The following is a 24,071-nucleotide window of genomic DNA, read 5'->3' as shown; positions in this document are numbered from 1 at the left end:
TAATTTTTTATTAGAATTTAATTGATTTTCGAAATTCCCTCTTCACTTATGCAAGAATCGTCGTTGCCATGGTTACTGAGACGAATCAATTTTACTCAATAAAAAAATCTCTCAATGAAAAAGTTTACAATTTAGTTTAAATTATTGTGTCAAGTTAATTAGTCGACTTATTTTGAGATCATTTTTCTATTTAGTTAATTAAATAATTTTCGTAATTAAAATGAATTCATTCTTTGGATCATTAACCAAATATGGTTTAATCTTTTTCAACTTTATCTGTTTGGTAAGTTGTTTGATTTTCATTTCTTCTCACTGATGAATAGAATTTTAATTTTCTATTCTATTTTGTTTTTTGAAAATATTCTTTTCTTTTTAAACTTAGATTTTTGGCCTTTTGTGTATCATTTTCGGTGCTTTGGCAAGAAGTTCATCAAATTATGAAAGTGTTATCAATATTGGTCAAGGACCAGCCAACATGAGTATTGGAATTGGGGTGGCGGTTTTTGTCATTTGTTTCTTGGGCTGTTGTGGTGCCATAAAGGAAAACCGTTGTATGCTTATAACTGTAAGTACAATTCATTTTTTGTTCTATATTACTTTTGATTTCCTATCACCATTTTGATTGTTAGCTTATTGTAGATTAATAATCTGATCATCTAAATGTAACGTCGCATTATAGTTATTGTGGAAGTTTGGGTTTTTTTTTATTCTATTCTAACATTTCACTTTTTGAGGGAAATTGCACCTTTTGTTTCTTCTCTTTGTTAATTTCTTCTTCTATTCTTTCTGATTCATTTTTTTTCTCTCCTCCATTTTATCACTTATTTGATTTCTATTTTTTTCTGTGAAAAACAATTAATCTGTGATAACAAATGTTTCCATAGATTATACGATTTTCCCATGAAAATACCAGCTTGTTTATTCATCAATATGTTTTCATGATTGTAGAAATTTATTGGAAAATAAAAGAAAAGAAAATAACATTCAATCAACAGGATAGAATTTTTTTTCTTCCCTTCTCTCCAGCATCAACTGTCCGTTTGTAAGGATTATTAACTTTATTTATTTTGGAAACAAGTTGATCTTGGTCCAGTCTTGGAACTAGTTTTCTATTCTGTTCTTGCCTAAATCAAGGTCCATCATCAACATTATCATGAATTAACTTGTTATCATGATGTGTGGACTCTTGGGTCAAATAACATAGTATAACTTATACTAATAGTTAACTGGTTATTCAATCAAATATAATTTCAGCTTGATCATGTTGACCATATTGTAATCATATAAATTTTTACCTTCATCAATTTACAATCACGATTTAATGATCAAATGTTACCTTGTTTGTTTTGATAAAATTTTCATCATCAGATAATTCATATTGTACTTTAAACACATCCAAACAATTAACGTATCTGACTAATGAGTGAGGTGTATTATTATTGTCATCAGATTATTACCACCGAATCACAATTAATTGGAAAAATGGTTAACAACAGATAATGATTTCGATTGTAGTTATTCATTACTAATTATTTAGTAATAGCTATTAGTCTAGAAATAATTTTCTTATGGGATAGTAATAACATGGGATAGAAAACACAGTTAATCCATTTCTCATGTTATTATTAAGATCAAACTGATTATGATGCAAGATTAAGACTAATATCTATTGTATGTTATAATGTGCATTTCAATAAACACATCAAAATATTTACTAGATACTTATCAACATCATTACATTGAACCTTGGAAACTGGCAATTAATTTTAATTTGTTTGTTACCTTAATGATTATATTTTCTGTTCATATTTCATATTAACCATGTAATAGAAACCTGTTAACTAATCAATCGATTTTCTCTCTTTTTTCTATTGTACAAAATTATATAGTTTGGATCGGTTGTTTTACTTTTGGTTGTCGTTGAATTTACCGTTGGTGGACTTGCCTACAAGTATCGAGACTCTCTTGAAGACATAACCGATGAAGGATTAAAGAAAACACTCAGCGATTATGGTACCCCAGGGCGAGAAAGTTTAACAAAAAATGTTGACGATCTTCAAATGAACCTGAAATGCTGCGGGGCACAAGGTCCTAAAGACTGGCGTAATCTTACTAAAGCGATTCCCTCCTCTTGTTGTGCTGACAAGGCGAAACTCTGTGACGATAGAGATGCTTATCAAGAAGGTTGCGTTCGAGCCATAAAAGAGACCTTAGCCCCTGCGATGAAAGTTCTGGCCATCACCGTGATCGTATTCGCGGTCATTCAACTTTTGGGTATCTTCGGTTCCTGTTGTGTTGCATCTTGCATCAAACGAGCATCATATGATCACGTCTAATCAAATAACCACCAGATAACATCAACAACAATCAAAACAACTCAGAAAAATATAAATCTATCTACCTAAAAAAAAGCGTAACAATTTACAGTAATTTAATTTCAACAAGAAAAAAAATGACTTTGCCATATTATAAATAAGCCATTTATTTGTATTCAATTAAGACAAAATCAAATGATTGTCATGATGATCAAGATAAATTATATAATTGTTGACGATTGTATTGTAATACCAACAATTACAAGAAAGAGAGAGAGAGATTCATATTACAAGATTAAAGTGAGTTAATATTAACTCGTAATTTTTTTTCAAATCAAATGACAATCAATTATTGCTATTTGATAAAATTTACAATTTGATTAATTGTAAAACCTTTTCAATCTGATTAATTAATTTCTCATCAAATGATTAAGTTTAATTTATTTCATTTGATTCAGAAATTAATTATTATTATCAATTGATTAGTGTCACTAATTGGTTACAATTAGTTGAATATTGGCCAATTCAAATGGTCTAATTGGCTTTTATTAATAAAAATGAATTTATTATTAATACTCGATTAAGAATATTTTAATTGTGATCAATTTTGTGAAAGATAAAAATAAAATAATTAACGATCATGCAAATTAAGCTTAAATTATGTTAATCAATTTTTAAGGTGTAAATTTGACCAATGAACTTGAAGTATTAATAATTAGTTAATTCTGGCAAATTATTGGTTTCAATTGACAGAGTAACAATTAACTTAATCAAACATCAAATGCCCTTGATTATAATAAATTAAAAGGATGGAACAATAAAAACTCAATCTAGATGTTATATTACATCAGACTCAGAGGAAATCAACAATTTGATAAACAATCAGGGGTAAAAATGAATCACCATGCTGATCATGATTAAATTTAATTCTCTTCCCTTAATCTATCAATCCAATTAACCTTTAAATCAACAATAAGTTGACAAAATCTGATCAATCAGATTGCTTTTTTTTCCACAAAAATCACGAATTAAAGTGGCCACTTTAAGCTTTTAGAACAGTTCATCGACAAAACAATCAAGTTTATCTTCCTTAATTAGTGAAAAAAAAATTCTAATTACTAATTAGATTTCGTTTCGTTTACAATATAATCCATATTCTCAACACTTGAGATTATTAAAACCTTTCGAATAGTATTTACTCTCGATCGAGCCTTCTAATTGTTGGTTAGAAAAAAACTATTCTCCCGATAGGATACTCTTAATTAGAACAATTAAAAAAAAAGAATAACAAAAAAAACGAACAATTAATGTAGAAATAGCAGAATGTTAATTGTACAGCAAATTCCAAAATTCGGTTGAACCGCCAGGGGAATGTTTTGTTTTCTATTCTCTCATTTGTTTCTTTTTCTACACTTTTGGTTTTTTCCTTTTCTTTTCTTTTTCTTTTTGCCCATTGACTAATTCTGCACATTTTACTAATTATTGTAATTCTATCTATTAATTGTTGACCATTTTCTTACAATTTGTTCTCTCTAATTGATTTGGTTCCATTATTACAAATTCTAAATGATTGTACCTGGTAAACAATGTGTTACCTTATTCTCAATACTACTGTCTTTGTGTTGTTTTTTTCTCTTGATGATTTTCGGTTGTAAATGATTTATCATGCACGATATGAACAAGAATAATTCAAATAAGTATTATTACAAGAATCATCATCCGATGTCCAATAATAATCAACACAATCGTTCCCACCATCCGGGCAACATGTTTGATAATCAGCGTAATGATTATTTTAACGGGCCTCCTGGTGGTTATATTGGTCCTCCTATGCTCAATAATAATAACAATATGATACCAAGTGGTGGTTATAATCATTTTACTAGTTCTTATCCAACTGGAGGCGGCGGAGTTGGTGGTGGAAATGGAGGTGGTAATGGTGGAGGACCAAATTTTTATAGAGACTTTAGACGAAATTGGCCCCAACAGCCCCAGATGATACCACCACAACAATCGCAGGCACAACACCGACAAATGCCACCAACACGATCTAATCCACCAGTTTCATCGCAAGGACAATCATCTTCATCATCTTCATCATCATCTTCCTCTAATCAGGCTAATAGAAATTCTAACTCTTCCTCAACCACCGTGACAACCACAACTACCACCACTTCGTCGTCATCTTCTTCATCATCTTCCTCCTCTTCTAGAAATACTCGAACAATTGATGAACAGACACTTCTTAAATTGAAACAACACTTAACCGTTACACAGAAGGAATTGGCTAGAGTGATTGCGAAGAAAATTAAACTCGAAGTGGAAGAAAAAAGGTTACAAAAGATTGTGGATAAAAGTAAATCAGAGGTTGACAGGTTGGAATCGAGATTAAGAGATCCAAGGGTCAAGAATCGACCCGACTCAGGTGAATGGACCGGTTTCTTTTTCTATGATGAAAATGGAACAAAAAATCTTTAAAACCAAAAGTCATTATATTCTTTTCTATTCTATTCTAACTTGTTTATTTTCTCTCTTTTTTGTCTAAATTCTAGGCCATTCGACACCACCGACACTGGACCGATCATTTAATTTCTTATCCACTCCTCAAGTTTTCCCACCATCAACTTCACTTCCTACTACTTCAGTTACCAATATATTAACAACAACAGTGCCAATTTCTAGTGTTCAAAATACATTTACATTTTCCGGACTATCCAACGCAACCTTGCAGCTCAACTCTCACCTCTCAACTCCCAGATCAACTGCAACAACAGCAACAACAACCACAACATCAACCATAACCACGCCAACATTTATTCCCAATTTGTCAATTCCACCATTAACAGGACCAGGTAACATTTCAATTGTTAACAACTCTGGTAATTTAACATTAAATGGCCCCCTATTATCTATGTCTCCTCAATTCGCCGGAGGTCAAACAGCATCACTTCTCGCTCCTACAACTCGAAGTTCTAACAAAAATTCCACCTCTAGAGGTAAACAATTAGGTAATTTAGTCCAATTTAAGCAACTTAATTTGGTTTTTGCTACTTTTCCTGATGAGATTTTAAAACCAGAAATTTATCGTAAGTTTGTTCTGTCATTTTCTCTTGTACTGTAAACACCAGAACACTTTAAATTTTACAATCTAATCAATTGTTGTTAATCATTTCTCTTTCTCTCTCATTCTCTTTATAGCTTCAAGTCAAACCAAGCTTAGAGTTAATTTCGTTTTTAAACCAAGTCAACTGGACTTAATTCAAGATCCCCAACAAAGAGTTTTATTAAGAATATGTAATTTCAAATCAAAGAAAGCGAATCAAGGTGACAGAGTTTCCCGTAAATTATTGATTAAAATTAACTCCAGACCATTTTCATTGGGAGTAAGTTGATCTTACACATCATCAAAATTTTTTGCATAAAATTTTAGCAAAAAAAAATGCTAATACATGTCAAACCATAGTTATCCAATGAAGTTGACAATCTATTTATTTATTTTTCCCTCTCAATTCATTGTATACAGAAACAAGCCGCTGGATCAATCAAAGCACCTTTAGATATAACACAATATTGTACTGTTCTACGAAATGAACTTGATCTTTGTTGGCCTGAAAACGAGCCTGTTCGTGATTACAGTATCGGTATATACATTAGTAGAAGATTTACTCCTGACAAAATCCTCGATAACTTGAAAAAAAAAGAGTATCAAAGACCAAGTGATGAAACTTTAAAAATGAGTAAGCAAATTGATTCATCATTTTGATCAAAACTTTACTTACATATTTATGTATTATATAATATATGATTGTTTATTAATCTCTCTCTCTCTCTCTCTCTCTCTTGACTCTTATTTTCTAGTTGTAAAAAATTTCGCTGCCAGTGGTGATATATGCTCAGAGGAGATAATGGTCCCTCTATGCTGTCCAGTGTGTACTTTTTTTGACATTTATCTCTCTCTCTTGATTTACTTGCATCAACCACAATGATTGATTTTATTGATTAATATTGTTAACATCCCCTCGAAGATTAAGATCAACATTAACTCTTGAAAAATTTTCTATTACTATTTTTAGATAACCAAAAAAAGACTTGAAATCCCTGCGATTGGTGTGAAGTGTGAACATCTTGCCTGTTTCGATGCTAAATCATTTTTAGATATCAATCAAAAACGCTCAGAGTGGCATTGTCCGTCTTGTAAAAAAGCCATAAGCTTCAATGATCTAAAAGTAGATTGGTAAGTTGACATGAATGGAACAATCAGTTAATTGAGTAGTTTGATTAACTTTGTCTTTTCTTTTCTCCACCATTTATACAGTTTAATAGCTGAAATATTGTCCAAAGCTCCGCCTGAATGTTTAAAAGTTTCATTTGACCGAAATGGTACTTGGCATCCTGTGATAGAAAATAAAGCGAAAGAAACTTCCCCTACCTTAATTGACGTTAATCGAATTGACATAATTACTTTAGATGACAGTGATGAGGAAAATTTGAAAGGTGGAAACAACGATAATCATCCCACCGGTGTATCAGCCGGAGAGGCAAGAATGGATTTAGAAACTGAGCACGAGGAAGAGGAAGATGAAGAAAGTGAACAAGATGACGACGAAGATACAGAGCAAGATGATGAATCAGATGATGCTAGTGATGATGATGATAGTGATGATGATAGTAATGAAGATTCAGATGAAGAAGGTAAGAAAATTATTTTCCATTTTAATTGTAATCCCTTTTATTTAACTATCAATTCTATATGAAAAATAGTTCTACTTTTTAGTTTAATTTTCCTTTCACCTTTTATAACAAATATTAACCCAAGAGAAAATAAGAAAAAGTTGTTTAGTGTTTAACTATTTGAGGAACAATTAAGAAAAATTCCCAATATTTTAAGATATTTGTTCTCTTCTCTCGCCCATCCTCATCTGTGACCTTTCTCAACTTTTCATTACAAAGGTGAATTAACTGATAACAGTCGAAGAGATAATTCTGGTCGTTGTGAAAGAACTCGTCGATATGAGGATGATCCCGATTTTGTTTACTCTGGTACTGAATCTGAATCGAAAAGTCCAAATGGTGAAGGTCCTTCATCTAACGGTGATACAGATCACAATTTAGATGATTCAGCGTTAGATGAGGAGATTAGACCACCTTCAAGTAATAACTTATTATCCAAACTGCTTGATAATCATCATCCAATCATCTCAATGTCTATTTCGTATTTACCGTTAATTGCATGTCTCTCTCTCTCTCTCAAACTAATTTACTTAACCACCCAACGCTTATTAATAACCTTTTTTTCACCAATCTCTTGCATGATACTTTTCCAGATAAACAATTGGTCGACGAATTGATTATCGTTCGAATCTTTTTCATAATAATGTTTATCTTTCCTTTCACACTTTCGATCTTCGAAAAACTTTTCATTTACATTAATATTAACCATTTGATTGTTTTCTCTCTCTTTTCTTTGTTCCGTATTCGTGAGTTTAGGTAGTCGTGAACGAAGGAAGAAACAGTTCTCCGAAATTTTTGGCAGTGATTCCAGGGAGAACTCACCGGATTCTTCTGTTAATTCTCCAGTTACTCGTAAAAAGTAATCATCGAATTTATCATATTCTAAGGAATAACAACTTTTCTTTTTTACATCTCTAAATAATGTCTTCCATTTTCTCTACTCTATTAGACGGAAACAAAGGACTGGAAGAAGATGTACAAGAAAAGTTCGACGAAAAGATTAACCGAACGCTCATTTTTACCATATAATTTTTGTTAATACGGAAAATTTTGTGATAACAATTCATTGGAACAATTTAAATCAATCATCTCACACACTCTCTCCATCATCTTTGTTATCTCTCAACTACCATCGACATCTTTCACCCCTCTCATCATCATCATCATGGCCAACAATAATAATCATCATCCATCCATAGGTCATTTCAAAATCAACTCGAAAATTAATCATTATCATCAATTCATTTGTCATCATCACCACCGCGGTATAAATATTATCTTTTGTATCCCCTTGAAAAGAATAGGAAGAAAATGATAATATTTTGTTTCATCATCGAGCGACACTCAAGAAATATCGAAATCTGAGAAAATAAGTTCCTTGTTTATTTATCGAAAATTCTAACATGAGATTCTGGTATCCTTATAACAGTTTGCATTCCCATTGGAAGAAAATTTTATTAATATTTATAGAACTTTGTTTTTTTTGTCTTTTACCATGAAAAACACTATGGCAATCAAAGTACAACAATTGAAAGAAATCAACTCAAAATTGGAGAAAAAAACAAAAGTAAGACCAAAAAGTTCAGTGTAATCTGTTCATGGGAGAAAACTCATCATCTTCTATTTTTCATAATAGTCTCTTCCCCATTTGCCTTCTCACTCTTTCAAATGTCCTCTTCTTCTTGCACAATTAACTTATCAACGATTCCAAATTGATGATGGCCGATTAATTGGAGTATATATGGACACAATCAACATCCCAAAGAAAGAGAAAACCACCAAATTTATAAATAATAACATTAATGATAAGAATATGTAATTAAATCTAAATGAGAATTAAACAAAAAGAGCACAAACTCTGTATAGAGAATGGAAATTAGAAAAACAAAGTTATGCTTTTTTGATTAAAATCCATTGAAAGTTTACTAATTAGTTTACAATTTACAATTCGCTTGATTGTGAAATTGGAATGAAAAAGTTTCAATTAATTGGGAAAAACCTTGATTGCGAAATTAACTCACCAAGTTGTTTAAATTATCATTAATTTGTTAAAAATAAATCAAAATGATGAAAATTAACTTATTAATAAAGGTTGGAATTTTATTTGATTGCTAGTGATAAGAAATTAATGAGATGATGGTAAATTAATTGATTAAATTATTCCAAAAGTGATGAAGACAATTTACAGATTTGGCGATCGTCAAAATGGAAGAGAAAAAAAAATCGAAGACAAAAAAATGATATTAACCTAAAAAATAGTTTCTTATTTTGATGATGATGATGGCGATTAAAGATGAAGATGATTAAGCTTTCCAAATTGATGAACTGGATTTAATTTAATCGTTGGTTGGACAGACGAATCGAGAATCTTGGATCAGAATCTTCCAGGTTTTGACAATCGAGAGAAAACTCTTAATCCTTGATTAGAGACTCTGACAGTTCGATTGTTTCGATGATTATTATTACTATTATTGTTATTGTTATTTCCACGAGAATTTGAGGTTTGTAAACGATCCCAAACTGAACCTTTCGATTTATGCTTAAATCCACCAACTCGTCGATGTACATTAGAACCAAGTCTCTCATCTAGATGATGATGGCTTCTTTCCTCTTCTTCATCGGCTCTCATTTTCATATTAACTGGGACATTTTTCACTTCGATTAACTCATTGTTTCTAATGGTTCGAGAAATATTTCGTCGTAGCTTAGAATTGCTAACACTTATTCTTGGAGCTTCTTTTACTTTTTCACTTCGCTCCTTTGGATCGGGTACTCCGTATTTCTCATAGAAAACACTATGTTTTCGAGCTCCAGGCATCTTTTTATCAGCTAAAAGAAGAGAAAATATCAAATTAGTCGGAATTCTTTTTCTTATACAATAGAATGAGAGATAAATTTAGAAAGGGAAATAACAAACTTGTCGATGCGAATCTTAGAAGAAGATGTTTAGCTTTATCATGCGATTTTCCTAATCTCCAGCGATTAGGAGGAACAGAATATTCGATATCATTGGCATCGATTACTTCAACTTCCTCTGGAACACCTTCTAAAGTATCTTGACTCTTATGAAGTATTAAAGCGACTGTTAAACCCTCAAGTGCCGTTGCCGCAGCTCGATTATCAGCAAATAATACATTACCTGAAGAGAGATAAAAAAATTTGTGGAAAAAGAGACAGAAAAACATGAGAAACTTGATCATAATGGAATATTGATTTTCAGTTCAAAGATCAAAATGCTAACATGATAAATCATTAACCCATTCGATGAAATCTGGTTCATAGTCGTTGAAAAATTGTAGAACATCATTTGTATTCATCTCTTGGACTCCTCGTATATGAACAACATTCAATCTCCATGTTGAGTATTTTTTATCTAATGAAATGATTGATGATCGATTGGAAATAGAAGATAAAGAGAAAAGAGAGAACAAAGATCAGAATTAGTAAAATTGAATACAAATACACTTGAATGAGTCAAATAAGATGAACCAAAGTGAGTTAATAGACACAATTAAGTGACAGAAAAATAACTCATTAAAATCAACACAAGAAAATGAAATTAATCATTTCGAAAGTGTAACAACTAATATAAAAAACTCAACTGGATTCATCTGTTGGTATACCAAGGCTGTTGTATAGAGTAACAATTTGTTGATCATTTAGCTTAACAATTTCGTTTGATTGGGTTCCTTCTTGAAGTACAATTCTAATTCCATTTTCGGTTGAATCACTAATCAAGGGTTGATCAGGTTCCAAGTTAAGCTCAGAGTCACTTTGATAATCATCAATTAGATCATCAATCTGACCGATGTCAACTTCAATCTCCATAGTCTCGTTATCCATGATTAAAGAAATTTAAACAATTCAACTAATCTACAAGAGAAAACAATTCATTCAATTTAATAGGAAACAATTAACAGTCAACAAGATGTAAGAAAAAAATGAAAATAAACAAAATAAACACCGGAGACCAAAAAGAGACTAAAAAAGTAAGAGAGTAAATAAGCAAAGTAACTTGTCTTTCTTTCTCTTTCTTTTCCAATCAAAGAGTCTCTTTCTTTTTTTCCCCGGTTAATTTGAATTCTTTCCAATTACATTTCTCTTTTTCTTAAACAATTAATCAAGTTTAATTACCGAAAGAAATCATTGACGTTTAGTTTTTCTTAATTAATTTTTAATTGTTTTTATCAACGCAACATAATTAGCAATTAATTAAATTACCTAAAGTAAAAATTTGAACAAATTATCATTAATACAAAACAAGCAAAAAAAAAAGTATTTAAATTATTTGATTACAGATTTAATTGTTATATTATATCTGGAAACATAACAATCAAGGTTTTCGTGTATTCGTTGATAATTAAATCAAAGGAATACAATTCTATGTATATATATTGAGTGTATTAAGGTGATAGAGTTAATTGTTAGGGAGGGAAAAGCGGAATAGGAATAGGAAATTAGAGAGAGAGAGAGAGAGAGAGAGAGAGAGAGAGAGATGAAGAGAGGGAAAGATTTTGATTTAATCCGATTTGATTGGGGAAGTTTTTTGATTATGAACAAAATTAACAAATGATGAATCACTCATCCCTCTTTGCGAGGTTGAACCTTTGGTTTTACGATAATAAGAGTTAATGAAAAAGTTGGCAAAGAGGACAAAGTATGAAGCGTACATAAGGAGACCCCATTTAATTGAGCCTGAGGTTATAGCGCACGGGTAACCTTGCGATTTTTTATCGTACCCATAGTAGGTCACGTAAAATCCCATGATCATTTGAAGGATTTGTGAGGTTGTTATCGTCATGGCTATTGGTTTGGGTACACGGAAACCGGATGCTCGAAGCGCATAATAAGTGTACATGGCTGAATGAACCACGTAGTTCATACAAATGTACCAACGAGCTTGGGAAACGTGCTCAGCGTAACAGTACCAAGTGAACAAGAGGACAGTTATATGGTGATACCAGTGGAGAAAGAGTAGATTTTGTTTACGGAAAACAATGAAAAGGGTGTCACAAAGTTCGGGTACCTTTGAGAGAGCGAAAACCCATGTCCAGTAACCGGAGACTCGATTGACCTCAATGTAACTTGGATTACAAACTGAATGATAGAAGCCAAAGTTTCTCAACATATGAATCATTTCTGGAAGTATTCTGGTGGGATAAAAATAGATAAATATGCAATTAGTTATATAATCAACAATTGATTAATCGATGTAATCACAATGAGGAAATAATATTTAATCAATCGAGTTAAATTACTTTCCAAGAATCAATCATAATTTTCAATCGATTGCAAATTAATTTACACTTGATACGACAAATCGTATCTATTGTGCCCGTAAGTGGTCACTTTAAGGTCAATTAGTTAATTTTTTGTGCTACAATTAAATCCCAATAATAATGAAAAGGTAAGAAAAATATTTAAATGATTATCATTAGCAAATTTAATGATAAAATGGAAACGTGATTAAATTTTGTTGTTGTGTTGTTTGTGACAATGACGTTAAATAATGATTACTTTGATTTTTAATGGTTAATTGCGCTGATTGTACAAGTAAGTTTCCGGGTAAAAGTTAATTAATATACTGATTGTTGGCTCTTCTTCATTCTGATATTTTGTAATTAGCTATTTATCAGACACATTAATGATATGTATTAGACGTGCAATTGATTATCATCTTGATTGTGTTGTAAATGATAATGAAAGTAACTAATCAATGTAATCCTTTGATTGTAAACAGCTATTAACAATATCGAGTATCAGATTTACAGGTTTAAGGATTACGAATCGATAAACAGATCACAATTAAGGTTTAATGCTTTCATATGATTCAGACAATTTAGATGGGAGGAAGATATTAATCAAGATAATTAAATTGTTGCCTTATTAATTGTGTCTAAAGGGGAAGATGAATATGATAAACAAGAATATGAAATTAGGTAAACAGGAAATATTTTTCTCGATTTCTTTTTAATAATAATAACAATTCACTGATTCTGGCATTTTAATTTAGTTGGTAAATTGATTTAATCAATTAATCGAAAATTAATTATACTAATATCATAATATATATGGCAGAGAAATTAATATTTGAATAATTTATCAAAAGTGACACTAAAGTAGCGATTAAATTGACATTAGATTGTTGGTTTATTGTCAAAGCTAAACAATTAAGGAAAATTTTGCTATTAATCAGTTGTTGACAATTTAAATTACAAAGGATTGGGAATTGATATACTGTTGATTGGTTGAAGAGTAATTTACTTAATCAACTTGGGAATCCACTGAAAATGTCAATTAAGTTAATTGTCATCAGGCTGTTCAAAATCTGTAATCATCCATCAAAGTAAATTTTTATCAAAACCGGAATCTTATAATCAGCTGATTGTGAGAATCGGCTGATTATTTGAATCAGTAAAAATTTACTTCCGGTTAAAGATCGGATGATTTTCAAATTAACATAAACTAACAGTAAATCAGTTAATACAGATTAAATTGTAACAATTATGATTAGTAGTTTTATAGTTAATATTGGATCAAGTTCAATGAAATAAACCAAGGAAATCAAGGTAAATATTAAATTGAGGTTAATTTTTTTGTTTCCTTCGTTAAATTGTAACAATTAGCCAAAATTTTACCTTGATTGGGTTAAACGGAAAATTTTCTTATCTCTAGAGTTATATCATTGATCGTGTTGATGAAAAACTAGATCAGGATAAATATACTATCAACAATTAGTAAATTATCGTATGTTAACCCTTAAGGAAATAGTTACGTTTAAATTCAAGGCTTCATCTCAAGGTGATTTGCTGAGCTTCAATGTTAAATTAACAAGATGTATGTTAATAGTTGATTGTATCAATCAAGAAAATGGATGACGATAATTAAAATTTAACTAATGATTTGATTTACTAATTAGCTAAACATTGAATTTCGCAATTGTCACGTTAATTATATTAATCAACACTCATTGTCAATTTTTTTTGGAGGGTAAATTGTCCATATAAAAGGATGGAGATTATTAAATTAACCAAATTATTTAGCCAATAACCAAATTGTGTAATACTTAAGTTTAATTGTTGGAAATGTCAAACAATTAATACTTAATTTATCTTTGATATCAAAATGATTAAAGGTTTTTTTTTCGATTCATTTAGTTTGATGATATTCAAAATAAACAAGGAAAATCTAAAACAATTAATATTTACATAGATAAATTATTTTAAACTGTAAACTTTAAACGCAATCAATATATTGTATTGTTTACTATTCAAGGATCTGATTAATGAAGAAATAATTGATTTTTTTCAGCTCTACTAACAATTGGAATTGAAGGAAAAAAAATCAAGGTATTTTTAGAGTAAATTGTAATTAGTAGGAAAAAAAACTAAACTCTTCAACCAAATCAGAGGAAAACATCACAGTCTGTTGATTAGTATTGGGAAAAGTGAACAATTAACAATGAGAAAGCGACAATTATATCCTGTCATTAAGCTACATGTTAATTTTATGCTTTGATTAAGTTAATTAAGTGGATAAAGTTCAATGATATTTCCTAAATTAAGATACTGGATAAACACCCATATGTTAATCATTGGAAAAGGTGAACAAACAAGAAAATGAGACGAATAAAATTTTGATTCAATTTGCGACCATTGAGCTGATTTGATTAACATGATTATCGAATTTACAATTAAATGACCAACCTGATTGTTCCAATGATTGAGAATGTAGCCAATGCAGTATTCCAAACAATTAGAAGGGACTTAAATTTGTAGGGTTGACGTTTTGACATGTAAGCTTGACCTCCGAAGACCAAGACCAGGTAAAGGGCGACCCAATAGAAGGCAGTTTGCCAATGATTTCTCATCCATTCTCGGGCTTCGGTGTATTGGAATGACCTTTCAAAGGGAAAGGTGAAGGTGTAATTTGGTGACACTTGACTTGACCGGTACAGGTAAGGGTCCGAAGTGATGATTGGTGAATTCATTGTTAATTGCAAATTGATTGCTGTCCAGCAAAACTAAAAGAAACACTTTACAACAAGGAACAAGGATAAAGGAAGAGAGAGAAAGAGAATTGAAATTAGGAAATTAATTTGGTTTCACAATTAGTTTAAAGGTTAATTGTAGAGAGAAAATTTTTTTAAACATAGAAACTTAATCAGTGTAACACATTGATAACCATTAAGGTCATTTGGTTTGTTGATTGTTTATTGACAATTAACCAATTACATCAAATGAAATCATCACAATCAAATAAGGGATGGTTGATTAATTTGATTGTTTCAACATAAAAGATGAAGATTGTGATGATAAAAGTCAACAAGCAATTGTTTACTTTTTGATTTCTTGATTGTCTCTTGTCATTAAAAAAGTTTCTTAATTTAAAAGTCTCCCAGTGATGTTTCATTGTTAATTGTACTTACCAATTTGCTTTTTTAATTGTTAAGGTGATTTGGAAATTAATTGTTATTTGGTTAGACCAAAGAAAGAAAAAGGTGGAAATTGGAAACAATGGAGATGATTAATTCTCTACCACCGGTGACGTTGAATAAAAACAATTAGAACAATTAATCAATTATCTGAGAAAATGATACAAAGTTAATTGTTTAACAAGTCAAGTAAATAGTCACTTTAAAAATTAACAAATTGTAGATATTATTGATTGTTTAGTTACTGTTTCAACTGGAGACAAATGCTGATTAACTTGAGGCTCTTCATGTAATGATAGACACAAATTCACACAGTTACACTGATTGAGATAAATTGTCTCGATTTTGATCAAGTTAATTAGCACATTTAAGAATTAAGCTCTTTTCTTCTGGCTAAGAAGGTTAACTGTTAAATGGTATGATGGCGATTTGTTAATTACGATAATGAAGAAAAGAAACAAATTAACAAGACGCTCCCACTATTTTTCTTTCTCCTTTTTTAGAGTTGATTCCAAGTCTCACAAAATTGTTACCATTGTCTTTGGATGAGAGGATATTTCAATGTTGAATTAATTTCACTTGAGACAAAAATCGTTGATTGTTGAAAGATAACAAGGGTTTATCATGTAACTAGAAGAGAGAGAGAGAGAGAAATTAATGAGTAGTCAGAGAAAAAGCAAACCGACAGAATAGAAGCAGAAAAAGAGTCAAAAGGTAAATCCAAATTCTCTCCACCTTTTCTTCAGAATCCGCCTTCTTTTACAGAACTTGGCTTGACTCTTTCTTTTTTATATTCTCTCACTTACCTGTTGATGGTGATGATGGAATTGAGGCGAATTCACTATTAAATTGAAATGAAAAGAAGAATAAAAAAAGGGAAGAACCGAAAGAAGAAAAAAAGATGAGACCATAAATTATGAAACCGAAAAACTGGTTTCTCTCAATGAGATATTCATATGAGACTCGATTTAAGATGTAATTCTGGATAATCTACTCTTATCTCGATAATTAGATGATTACACAATTTTCCCAGTTAAAACAAATAAATACAAATTAATTCCAGACAGACAATCAATCAGTTAGTGATCAAATTACCTTCGATCACAATTATCTCAAATAAAATCGAAACGAATTTCAAATTTCTGTTTACATTTCAATTCCAATCTCCAACACGAGCGCCATCTCTTGTTCTAATTAACAGATTCAATTCTAATTCAAGCAAAAATTTTCTTAATAATCCATAATCCTAAATTAGAGTTTCTAATCAACAATCAATTAATCGATCAACGATAAACAATTGAAACTAAATTCCAGGTAAAAGTGCCTTTCCGCCTGAAAAATTGATTACAATTTCTAAATAAGAATAACTTATAATTATCATCTGATATTTAAGAAAAAACTTAAATGGAGTTGTGTGAAAAGTTCAGTTGATTGTTTAAACGTTGAGAAAATCAAATTTGATTTCAATTGATTATTGAACTAACTTTAGGTTGTGGTCATTTAAATGAACCGGGGTGAATGAGACAATTAAAATATAGTTGGAAAAGTTTACTTGTAGAGGGCAATAGTTTCGTCCATGGGTTTAAACTTTAAAAGTTTAACTTTTCTGTGGTTGTTTTAATTGTAATTGTGATCAGTAAATTGTATCAACATGAATCCTATTGAATATCGTTCAGTAATCAAGTTCCTTGTGCGAAAAGGATTAACAGTTGACCAAGTGACCACTGAGATGAAGAGTGTTTATCGCGATGATTGTCCAAGTGATGAAATAATTGCAAGTGTCCATCAAGAGTTTACTCAAACTTTTGCCTCGAAAATGAAAAAATAACCATTACAATGATCGTTAAAAAATCGAAATAAAAATCAATCCTATTCGCAATTAAACAAACCAATGTCTCCAAATTACTTCAACTGTTTCAATCTTTACAATTGTTACATTTTTCATAAAACCCTGAGTATATAGATGGTTAAAGGTCAAACCGGTATGTAATCAGTTCATCGTTAATATTGAACTGTTATTGATTGGATTCCATGAAAGATCAGAAGTTAAAACACGGAGATGAAAATATTAATAACAGTAGATGTTAATAGAATGAATCTTTCAACTGAGAAACAATTCAAGTCTTCGTGATGGTTGAACAATTAGTCAAGTAGCTCAATATTACATGAAGATGAATAAAATGAAAAAATTACCCAAAATTCATCAGTGATTACGAAAAAAAATTAAAACAATTTTCTTTCGAAAAATGGAAAAAATTTGAGCATGTTTACTAAAATGGGTACACTAAACTCTCGGTGGTAAGGTTCAAGTTATGTCCGTAAGCTCAACTTTTCTACTTTCAGCTGACTTTTTTTTGGCTTACAATTACAGCTACACATGGAAATTAACTTAATTTCTCAATTAATTGTGTTTGTTTGGATTAGGTTAGGTTAGATTTTCACTATTAAGGGTCACTATTGACAAAGGAAGGCCCTGAGGGCCTGAGACAATCAAACTATCACACAATTAATGTAATGTTACCCAAATTATTTGATTGATTCTTTTCTCTTCAGGTTATATTTTCAGCTTTCGATGATTTCTTTCAATTTGCACTGATTAGAAAATTGGTCTTTTTTATTTATCGAATAACTAAATATTTAATGACAATAGTTGAATTCTTATTGATGACAATTTTCAAATCTACTGAACGAGGAAATTTTCCATTTACATGTACTTGATAATCTCCTCGGATTGTAAGATGAATTTTCCACGCGGAATCTGTACCGAATTGTGTTTAGTTATCCAAACTGAACAGATCATCTCGAAAAATGAGGAATACCCGATCGATTGAACGAAAACTTCTTGGAAATTTTCATCGAAATCAATGATTGATCGGATTTTCTCACGCATCTGATTTATGATTGAAATGAACAATTAAAGGTTGGGTAAATTAACTGGTTTGTATTTTAATTGTTTTCTTCATCAATATGTGATCAAAATCTCGAGCAAGAAATCAAATGCAATAGAAAACAATACAATGATTGGTACAAAAACGATTTTGGTCAAGGTTTGTTTTCATTCCTTTTTTTATGTTAACCACAATGTACAATTTGAATTTAATTTTTGATTGTTCAGTCATGACCACGAATATAATCAAGAGGAAAAAATGTCATTAGAACGCTAATGATGTTGATTTAACTTGGGCTAATGAGATTTTGATTTTTCCATTTGATTACAGGCTAATTGGAAGAGTTGTTTATGAAACCATGAGAAAATCTCTCGAGGAACCAATGGACCCATAAGAAGAAGAGGTTTAATGTAAGGAGAAGCACAAACGTATCTGTACAAAGGTTCGGGTTCGGTTAGCGCTTTAGCAACAGTTCGAGAAACTTCGCTGGGATCTTGATTGGCCCCCAAGGCATTGAGTCGAATTAGTGTGAAAAAGTCAGCGATCATTTTCTTGTAAGCGGACTGTCCGAAAGCTTTTCTAATTGATTCACTGGTTGTATTCCAACATTTGTCGTCGTGAAGATTTAAATTGTTGGTGGTCAACATATCGGTACCATAAAAGTAAGGTTCAATTGAAGTGACCTTAACACCAGAATCAGTAATCTCATCACGGAGACAGTCACAGAAAGCGGTGATACAATGTTTGGACATACAATAAGCGGCTAAAGGCGAAGCTGAAATCCGAGAGGCGATTGAGGAAAGGACAACAATACGGCCCTTTGATTGTCGGATAAGCGATGAAAATTTTTGTGTCACTCGAACGACAGCGAAAACATTTACGTCAAACTGATCTTTGACAAAGTAATTAAAATCGCCCATTTCAATTGGAGCCATTCGCAGGATACCAGCGTTATTTACTAATCCATAAAGTTGTTCGTTGTTATTTTTCTGGTCCAACGAGGAGACAATTAATTTATAAACAGCGTCTAGATCTTCATCCTTTGTAACGTCCATTTTAACCACGATCATTGAGTCCGGATTCTCGGCTTTAGCCTTCAAACTATCGGCACCCGGTCCAGTCGGGAACAAACAACCCGCGAACACTTTGAAACCCATTTTGTTGAGCAATAAGGCTGTTCCATGTCCGAATCCTGAGTCACATCCTACGAAAAAGATACGATAATGATAAAAAAAGAAAGGAAATAGAAAACAATAAATTAGCTAATTATCCATCTAATTTAATCACCATCATCAGTAAATTGCTTCGAGCTTGGGAAAGTGTTCTGAAACTCTATAACCTTTATTAAGGAAGTGGTCTAACTGAATACAGTTTAAAAATTACGGTTAAAATAATTGCATCAGTTAATTACATTCAGGATAATCGATGAATGGATGAGATTGTGAGCAAATTAAATTTTTCCTTTCGTTTCTCAAACTTGACTAAATTGTACAATTTGAACAATCTGAACAATCCTCAGCACAAAGCTGAACGAAACGAAAGAGCTGAACAATCCAAGAAACTCAACAATTTAAGTTTATTATCACGATAAACATTAAACAACATCTCCACTTAATTGTATTGACTAAATTGTGATACTCATCAAACATGTTGTCGTGTTTAATAATTGATTTAGACTCTCAAGGATTTGATTACTTAACCAAAACCAACACTTGATCGAGGGACAATTAATCCTTTCAATCCAAAACTCATGGAGATTCAACTATCATCAATTATTCAGAATTCACATGAAATCGTTAGATGAACATGAAAACAACTTCGTTAGTCCGATAACTTTTCTGAAAATTATCCAACGAAACGAGCAAGATTTTATATCTATTAGGACAAAGTCGAATCATTTTTTACTATCAAAAGTTTTAATTGATGAGAAAGTCAACTGTTAGCTAATCAGAGACTTCTAATTGAGTACATTGAGTGTTTACTGAAAGGCAAATTAATTCTAATCATCTTTATCATGATAATTAACAAGACTTACAATTAACTTTCAAGCCTCAACCAGACTCAAGGTAATCAACGTAACTACTTTTGTTTACCATGTAACTCATATGATTGATTTATTAATACAATTAAAATTATATAATTAATCGTTAACTACGTAAACAATTAAACCAGAATTTCGAGCTTAATTTAATTATTATTAAGTTCAAATTAATCAGGTAAAAGAAAACTCAATTCAAAAGTTAGGGAAAAAAATTGTAAACAAAATATTCAATTTCTAAGAATAGGAAAAAAATTAACATTTTGAAAGGATTAACCTTTTAACCTTGACTAGTAAAATTTAAGGACATTAGCACTGGTCATTCAGCTTGACCAGTGGTCATCACACAAAAGTAAACTGTAGCTACAGTAATCGCTATTGATATTTGACAAGTAACCAAAATTTTGGAGTAAAAATTGTAAAAGGAAAAAAGTATTTTACTCAAAAATTGCCTGAGGCGTTTAAATTTAATTCAACATAATTTTGTCTAATTTTGTTAACTGTTAACATTTGATTAATCAAACTTAATGAGATACTTACTTTACCTGTTTATAAATTGAATACATAATTAAATCTGATACAATGAGGTTCATTTGGTAAAGGAAAAGTTAATCATAAAATGTTACAAGTTGATTGTAAATATTGTGTTTAAATTACTTATAAGGTAATCGAGATCGTAATCAATGTTGAATCATCTTAATTGTTGACAGTTAATTTTAATCAAATCACTGAAAGCATTAAATAAAATACATTACAACATCAAAGTTTCCAATATTTACCTTTAAATCATTAATTTATTAATATTTTCTAACCATCATTAACTGATCAATTTACCATTGAGATGATAATTAACCATGTTTGTGTTAATTTCTTATATTTAAAAGTTTCTATTAATGATTAATTATCGATTATTGTTTCTCTGTATTACTTGAGAGATCTAATCATTTTCAATATTTATGGCGAGCAATCAAATATTAGTTTATGATTAACAATCAACTAAAAGGTAATCTCAAAGATCGTGATTAACCAAATCTCAGAATTGAAACAACAATTTAAATTGTTGTTCAAGATCATTTCAAGTGAACTTCAGTTCAATAGTCTATCAATGAGACTAATCATGAAAATTGTCGTTCAGAAAACACAATTATCATTATTACAATTAATAGAGAATCAAAATTAATCCTGTTAATGAGTGGAAACAAAACACAGATTGATTAAGCTGATTTATATCCGGTTGAGGATTGTTGATCAAAAGGTATGATTATCATTAGTTGATTGTAATTAAATAGCAACTTATGAAATCAAGTGTTCAAGTGAAAACTTTAAATTACTCGCTATTGATTGATAATAATCAGAAAAAAAAATTAACTTTCGAAACGTAAATACAAATGTAAGGTGCTAATTGTTACCTTAGTTTGAATTTACAACAATTTACCATTAGGTCACCTAATTACTTGTTGACAATTAGATGAGGTCAGAATCATAACAGAGTCGGACCTTGAAAATCAATCAAGTCTAACGAGAAACATGAATACCTTTTTTTTAAATGGTCGACAAACTAAATTAGTTAATTAATTTTAAGAAATTTGTTGAAAGAAGGAAAAAAGTTGATCTCGATTAAACTGTAAAAGTAACTCTTTACACGATATCATTTCAACTAATCAAATGTATCACTAGTTGATTGTTGTTGATTGTTGTTGATCAGCAAGAGGAAAAAGGTTAATAAAGTATCAGAACTAAAAAACAACCGAAAAATAAATTGTATTGAATATTAATGGTTCTCAGGTTAACCTTAATCACTACAAACACAATTAAGATTAGCTAGAATGGAACACAATTTAAAGGTAATCAAATGTTACCACAAACAATGTGAATGTTTATTCAGATGATTTAATAATTTAACAGTTTACTAATTGTTTGTTAATATTGACATGAATTAGATGAAGATTTTCAGTAAACGCTAAAATAATTGAATTGGATTTTCCTTCCAATACAATTAAATTTAATCATTTGCTCGATACAATGTTTACTTTGACATGGATCTTGAGTCTAACTCAATCAAAATTGGTGTTATTATTTAGTCAATATTATCTTAACAATTAAGAATACTGTTAATTGGGTTAATTTAATATTGAAAATAAAGTTAATCACATTTGTAATGGTTGTCAATGAGTGAGTATTGGGTTAACTAAAATAATAGGAGGAAAATTTTTAGATATTGATTGTGATTCCTTAACGTTGATGATGTTGTTTGGGTTAATTGTTTATAACATTAATTAGCGACTTACCTGTTACTAGGATTGCTTTTCCTCTGGGATTGACCTTTGGGGCAAAGGGTTTGAAGAAGGACAATAGGAAAGGTGCAAGTTCCCAGGCTAATACCCCGAGGACAGTGAAAATGCCCAAAAAGTTTATCAGTGACCGAAAAATGGTGAAATATTGATGAAAAAAGCACAATAATAGGAACGAAACTCCAAAAGCTTTATATTTAAGCCTAAAAAAGATGAAACCAAAAAAGGAAAACAAGATTAAATCAACAAAGAAAATCACAAATATGAGAGACTAATTAAAACCAATTGAAATTAGGGCCTGAGGAGAAACTGAAAAACAACTTTGGATAAAATTCATTATTGTTACCAAAGGTTAATTTGAATTTGAACCACAGGTGAAAGATTCAATTGGCCAGGTCATCAACAACAATTAACTTCATAAACAGTGAACACAATTGGTAAACAATGAATGTAAACAAAAGCAAAAGCAAAAAGATGAGAAAATACTTACTCCATATTTGATGAGTAAATTTGTGTTTTAAATGACCAATTAAATGATTTGTTGGATGAGAATAGTTGATCAAGTTAATGAGCACCGATGAGATGATATGGCTTGATTGTAATTGTGGAATAAAATTAATTGTTATTGTTCAACAAACCAACCAAAACAAGTGCTGAATAAACACCGGCGTTGAAATGGATGAGGCACTAAACTAGAAAAAAGATAAACGATGAGTTGATGCCATAGATGATGAGGAAGATGAGGAAGATGATGGAGAGAAAGATGTCACTGAAGATGATGGACTAGCCATTAAAGAAGAAGAAAAGATGAACAAGTTGGAAGATGGAGGAAAGAAGAGAAAGAAAAAGATGAAGAATAAGTTTTAAAGAGAGTAGAATTTTTCTCAATGATGATTATCACTTGAAATAGAAAATGAAATGGAAAAGTGAACAGGTTAAAGAATTAGATTGATGGAAGATATTTTGGTAATGGAGAGAGAGACTGGAGGAGGAAGAGAAGAAGATAAATTACTACAGGTGAGAACGAGAGACAACAACAAAATGAGAATGAATGAGAATGAAAGAGAAAAGGAGAGAAAGTTTTGAGGGAGTAGAAAATGAGAGAGAAAAAGGTTTGACCGTTTTCTTAATTTTTCGCTTTTCCATTAATAAACCATTCGAATCACTTTTCATTCAGGTTTACTTTTCGTAGTTAATCATGTTTATCATTCTGACATGATTTAGTTAATCATTTTTTATTCTATTTCCATGTTAACTTTATTAATTACTCATTCAAACTTGTGTTTGGATTGTTAGTTGATCATCGTTCTAATCGTTGATCTTTTAATCGCCTTTTTATGGATTCGATGAGTTAGTTTGCAATTTTGTTTCTCT

The 24,071-nt window shown here is 30.7% G+C and overlaps 5 protein-coding genes across 9 annotated transcripts; 2 read left to right on the top strand and 3 right to left on the bottom strand.

Moving 5' to 3' along the window:
* The first annotated feature begins 122 nt into the window (after positions 1 to 122).
* Positions 123 to 2,654, top strand: LOC128395212 (tetraspanin-3-like). The gene is made up of 3 exons (XM_053355613.1): positions 123 to 283; positions 383 to 565; positions 1,890 to 2,654. The coding sequence occupies exons 1-3, from the start codon at positions 221 to 223 to the stop codon at positions 2,334 to 2,336; spliced, it is 693 nt and encodes a 230-aa protein (XP_053211588.1). The 5' UTR covers positions 123 to 220; the 3' UTR covers positions 2,337 to 2,654.
* A 1,058-nt stretch (positions 2,655 to 3,712) lies between these two features.
* Positions 3,713 to 8,971, top strand: LOC128394948 (uncharacterized). 5 transcript variants are annotated; one of them, XR_008326473.1, is made up of 12 exons: positions 3,713 to 4,740; positions 4,868 to 5,401; positions 5,514 to 5,698; positions 5,839 to 6,052; positions 6,174 to 6,241; positions 6,389 to 6,549; positions 6,631 to 7,007; positions 7,266 to 7,466; positions 7,803 to 7,905; positions 7,996 to 8,311; positions 8,567 to 8,613; positions 8,683 to 8,971. XR_008326473.1 is itself a non-coding variant. In XM_053355332.1 (10 exons), the coding sequence occupies exons 1-10, from the start codon at positions 3,981 to 3,983 to the stop codon at positions 8,048 to 8,050; spliced, it is 2,658 nt and encodes an 885-aa protein (XP_053211307.1). In that variant the 5' UTR covers positions 3,713 to 3,980; the 3' UTR covers positions 8,051 to 8,971. The 5 variants fall into 5 exon arrangements, 1 of the variants encoding a protein (XP_053211307.1); XR_008326469.1 differs by having other exon boundaries at positions 7,996 to 8,613; XR_008326479.1 differs by having other exon boundaries at positions 3,714 to 4,740; positions 7,266 to 7,355; positions 7,996 to 8,613.
* Positions 8,972 to 9,120: 149 nt separating this feature from the next.
* Positions 9,121 to 11,021, bottom strand: LOC128395121 (nuclear cap-binding protein subunit 3-like). The gene is made up of 4 exons (XM_053355527.1): positions 10,649 to 11,021; positions 10,288 to 10,419; positions 9,964 to 10,185; positions 9,121 to 9,875 (listed from the first exon to the last, which is right to left on the bottom strand). Exons 1-4 carry the CDS (start codon positions 10,887 to 10,889, stop codon positions 9,421 to 9,423), a joined length of 1,050 nt encoding a protein of 349 aa, XP_053211502.1. The 5' UTR covers positions 10,890 to 11,021; the 3' UTR covers positions 9,121 to 9,420.
* Positions 11,022 to 11,198: 177 nt separating this feature from the next.
* On the bottom strand, positions 11,199 to 16,590 carry LOC128395156 (elongation of very long chain fatty acids protein 6-like). Its single transcript, XM_053355559.1, has 4 exons — positions 16,287 to 16,590; positions 15,475 to 16,110; positions 14,753 to 15,081; positions 11,199 to 12,196 (listed from the first exon to the last, which is right to left on the bottom strand). Exons 3-4 carry the CDS (start codon positions 15,034 to 15,036, stop codon positions 11,566 to 11,568), a joined length of 915 nt encoding a protein of 304 aa, XP_053211534.1. The 5' UTR covers positions 15,037 to 15,081; positions 15,475 to 16,110; positions 16,287 to 16,590; the 3' UTR covers positions 11,199 to 11,565.
* Positions 16,591 to 18,401: 1,811 nt separating this feature from the next.
* On the bottom strand, positions 18,402 to 23,869 carry LOC128395110 (D-beta-hydroxybutyrate dehydrogenase, mitochondrial-like). The gene is made up of 3 exons (XM_053355516.1): positions 23,188 to 23,869; positions 22,695 to 22,900; positions 18,402 to 19,572 (listed from the first exon to the last, which is right to left on the bottom strand). Exons 1-3 carry the CDS (start codon positions 23,190 to 23,192, stop codon positions 18,665 to 18,667), a joined length of 1,119 nt encoding a protein of 372 aa, XP_053211491.1. The 5' UTR covers positions 23,193 to 23,869; the 3' UTR covers positions 18,402 to 18,664.
* Between the last annotated feature and the right edge of the window lie 202 nt (positions 23,870 to 24,071).

This window comes from Panonychus citri, unplaced genomic scaffold (assembly GCF_014898815.1).
Source record: "Panonychus citri isolate SS breed McGregor unplaced genomic scaffold, ASM1489881v1 Contig00023, whole genome shotgun sequence".
Classification (NCBI taxonomy): Eukaryota; Metazoa; Arthropoda; class Arachnida; order Trombidiformes; family Tetranychidae; genus Panonychus; species Panonychus citri.
Note: the sequence above shows the minus strand (reverse complement) of the source record. Positions and strands in the feature narration are given on the sequence as shown.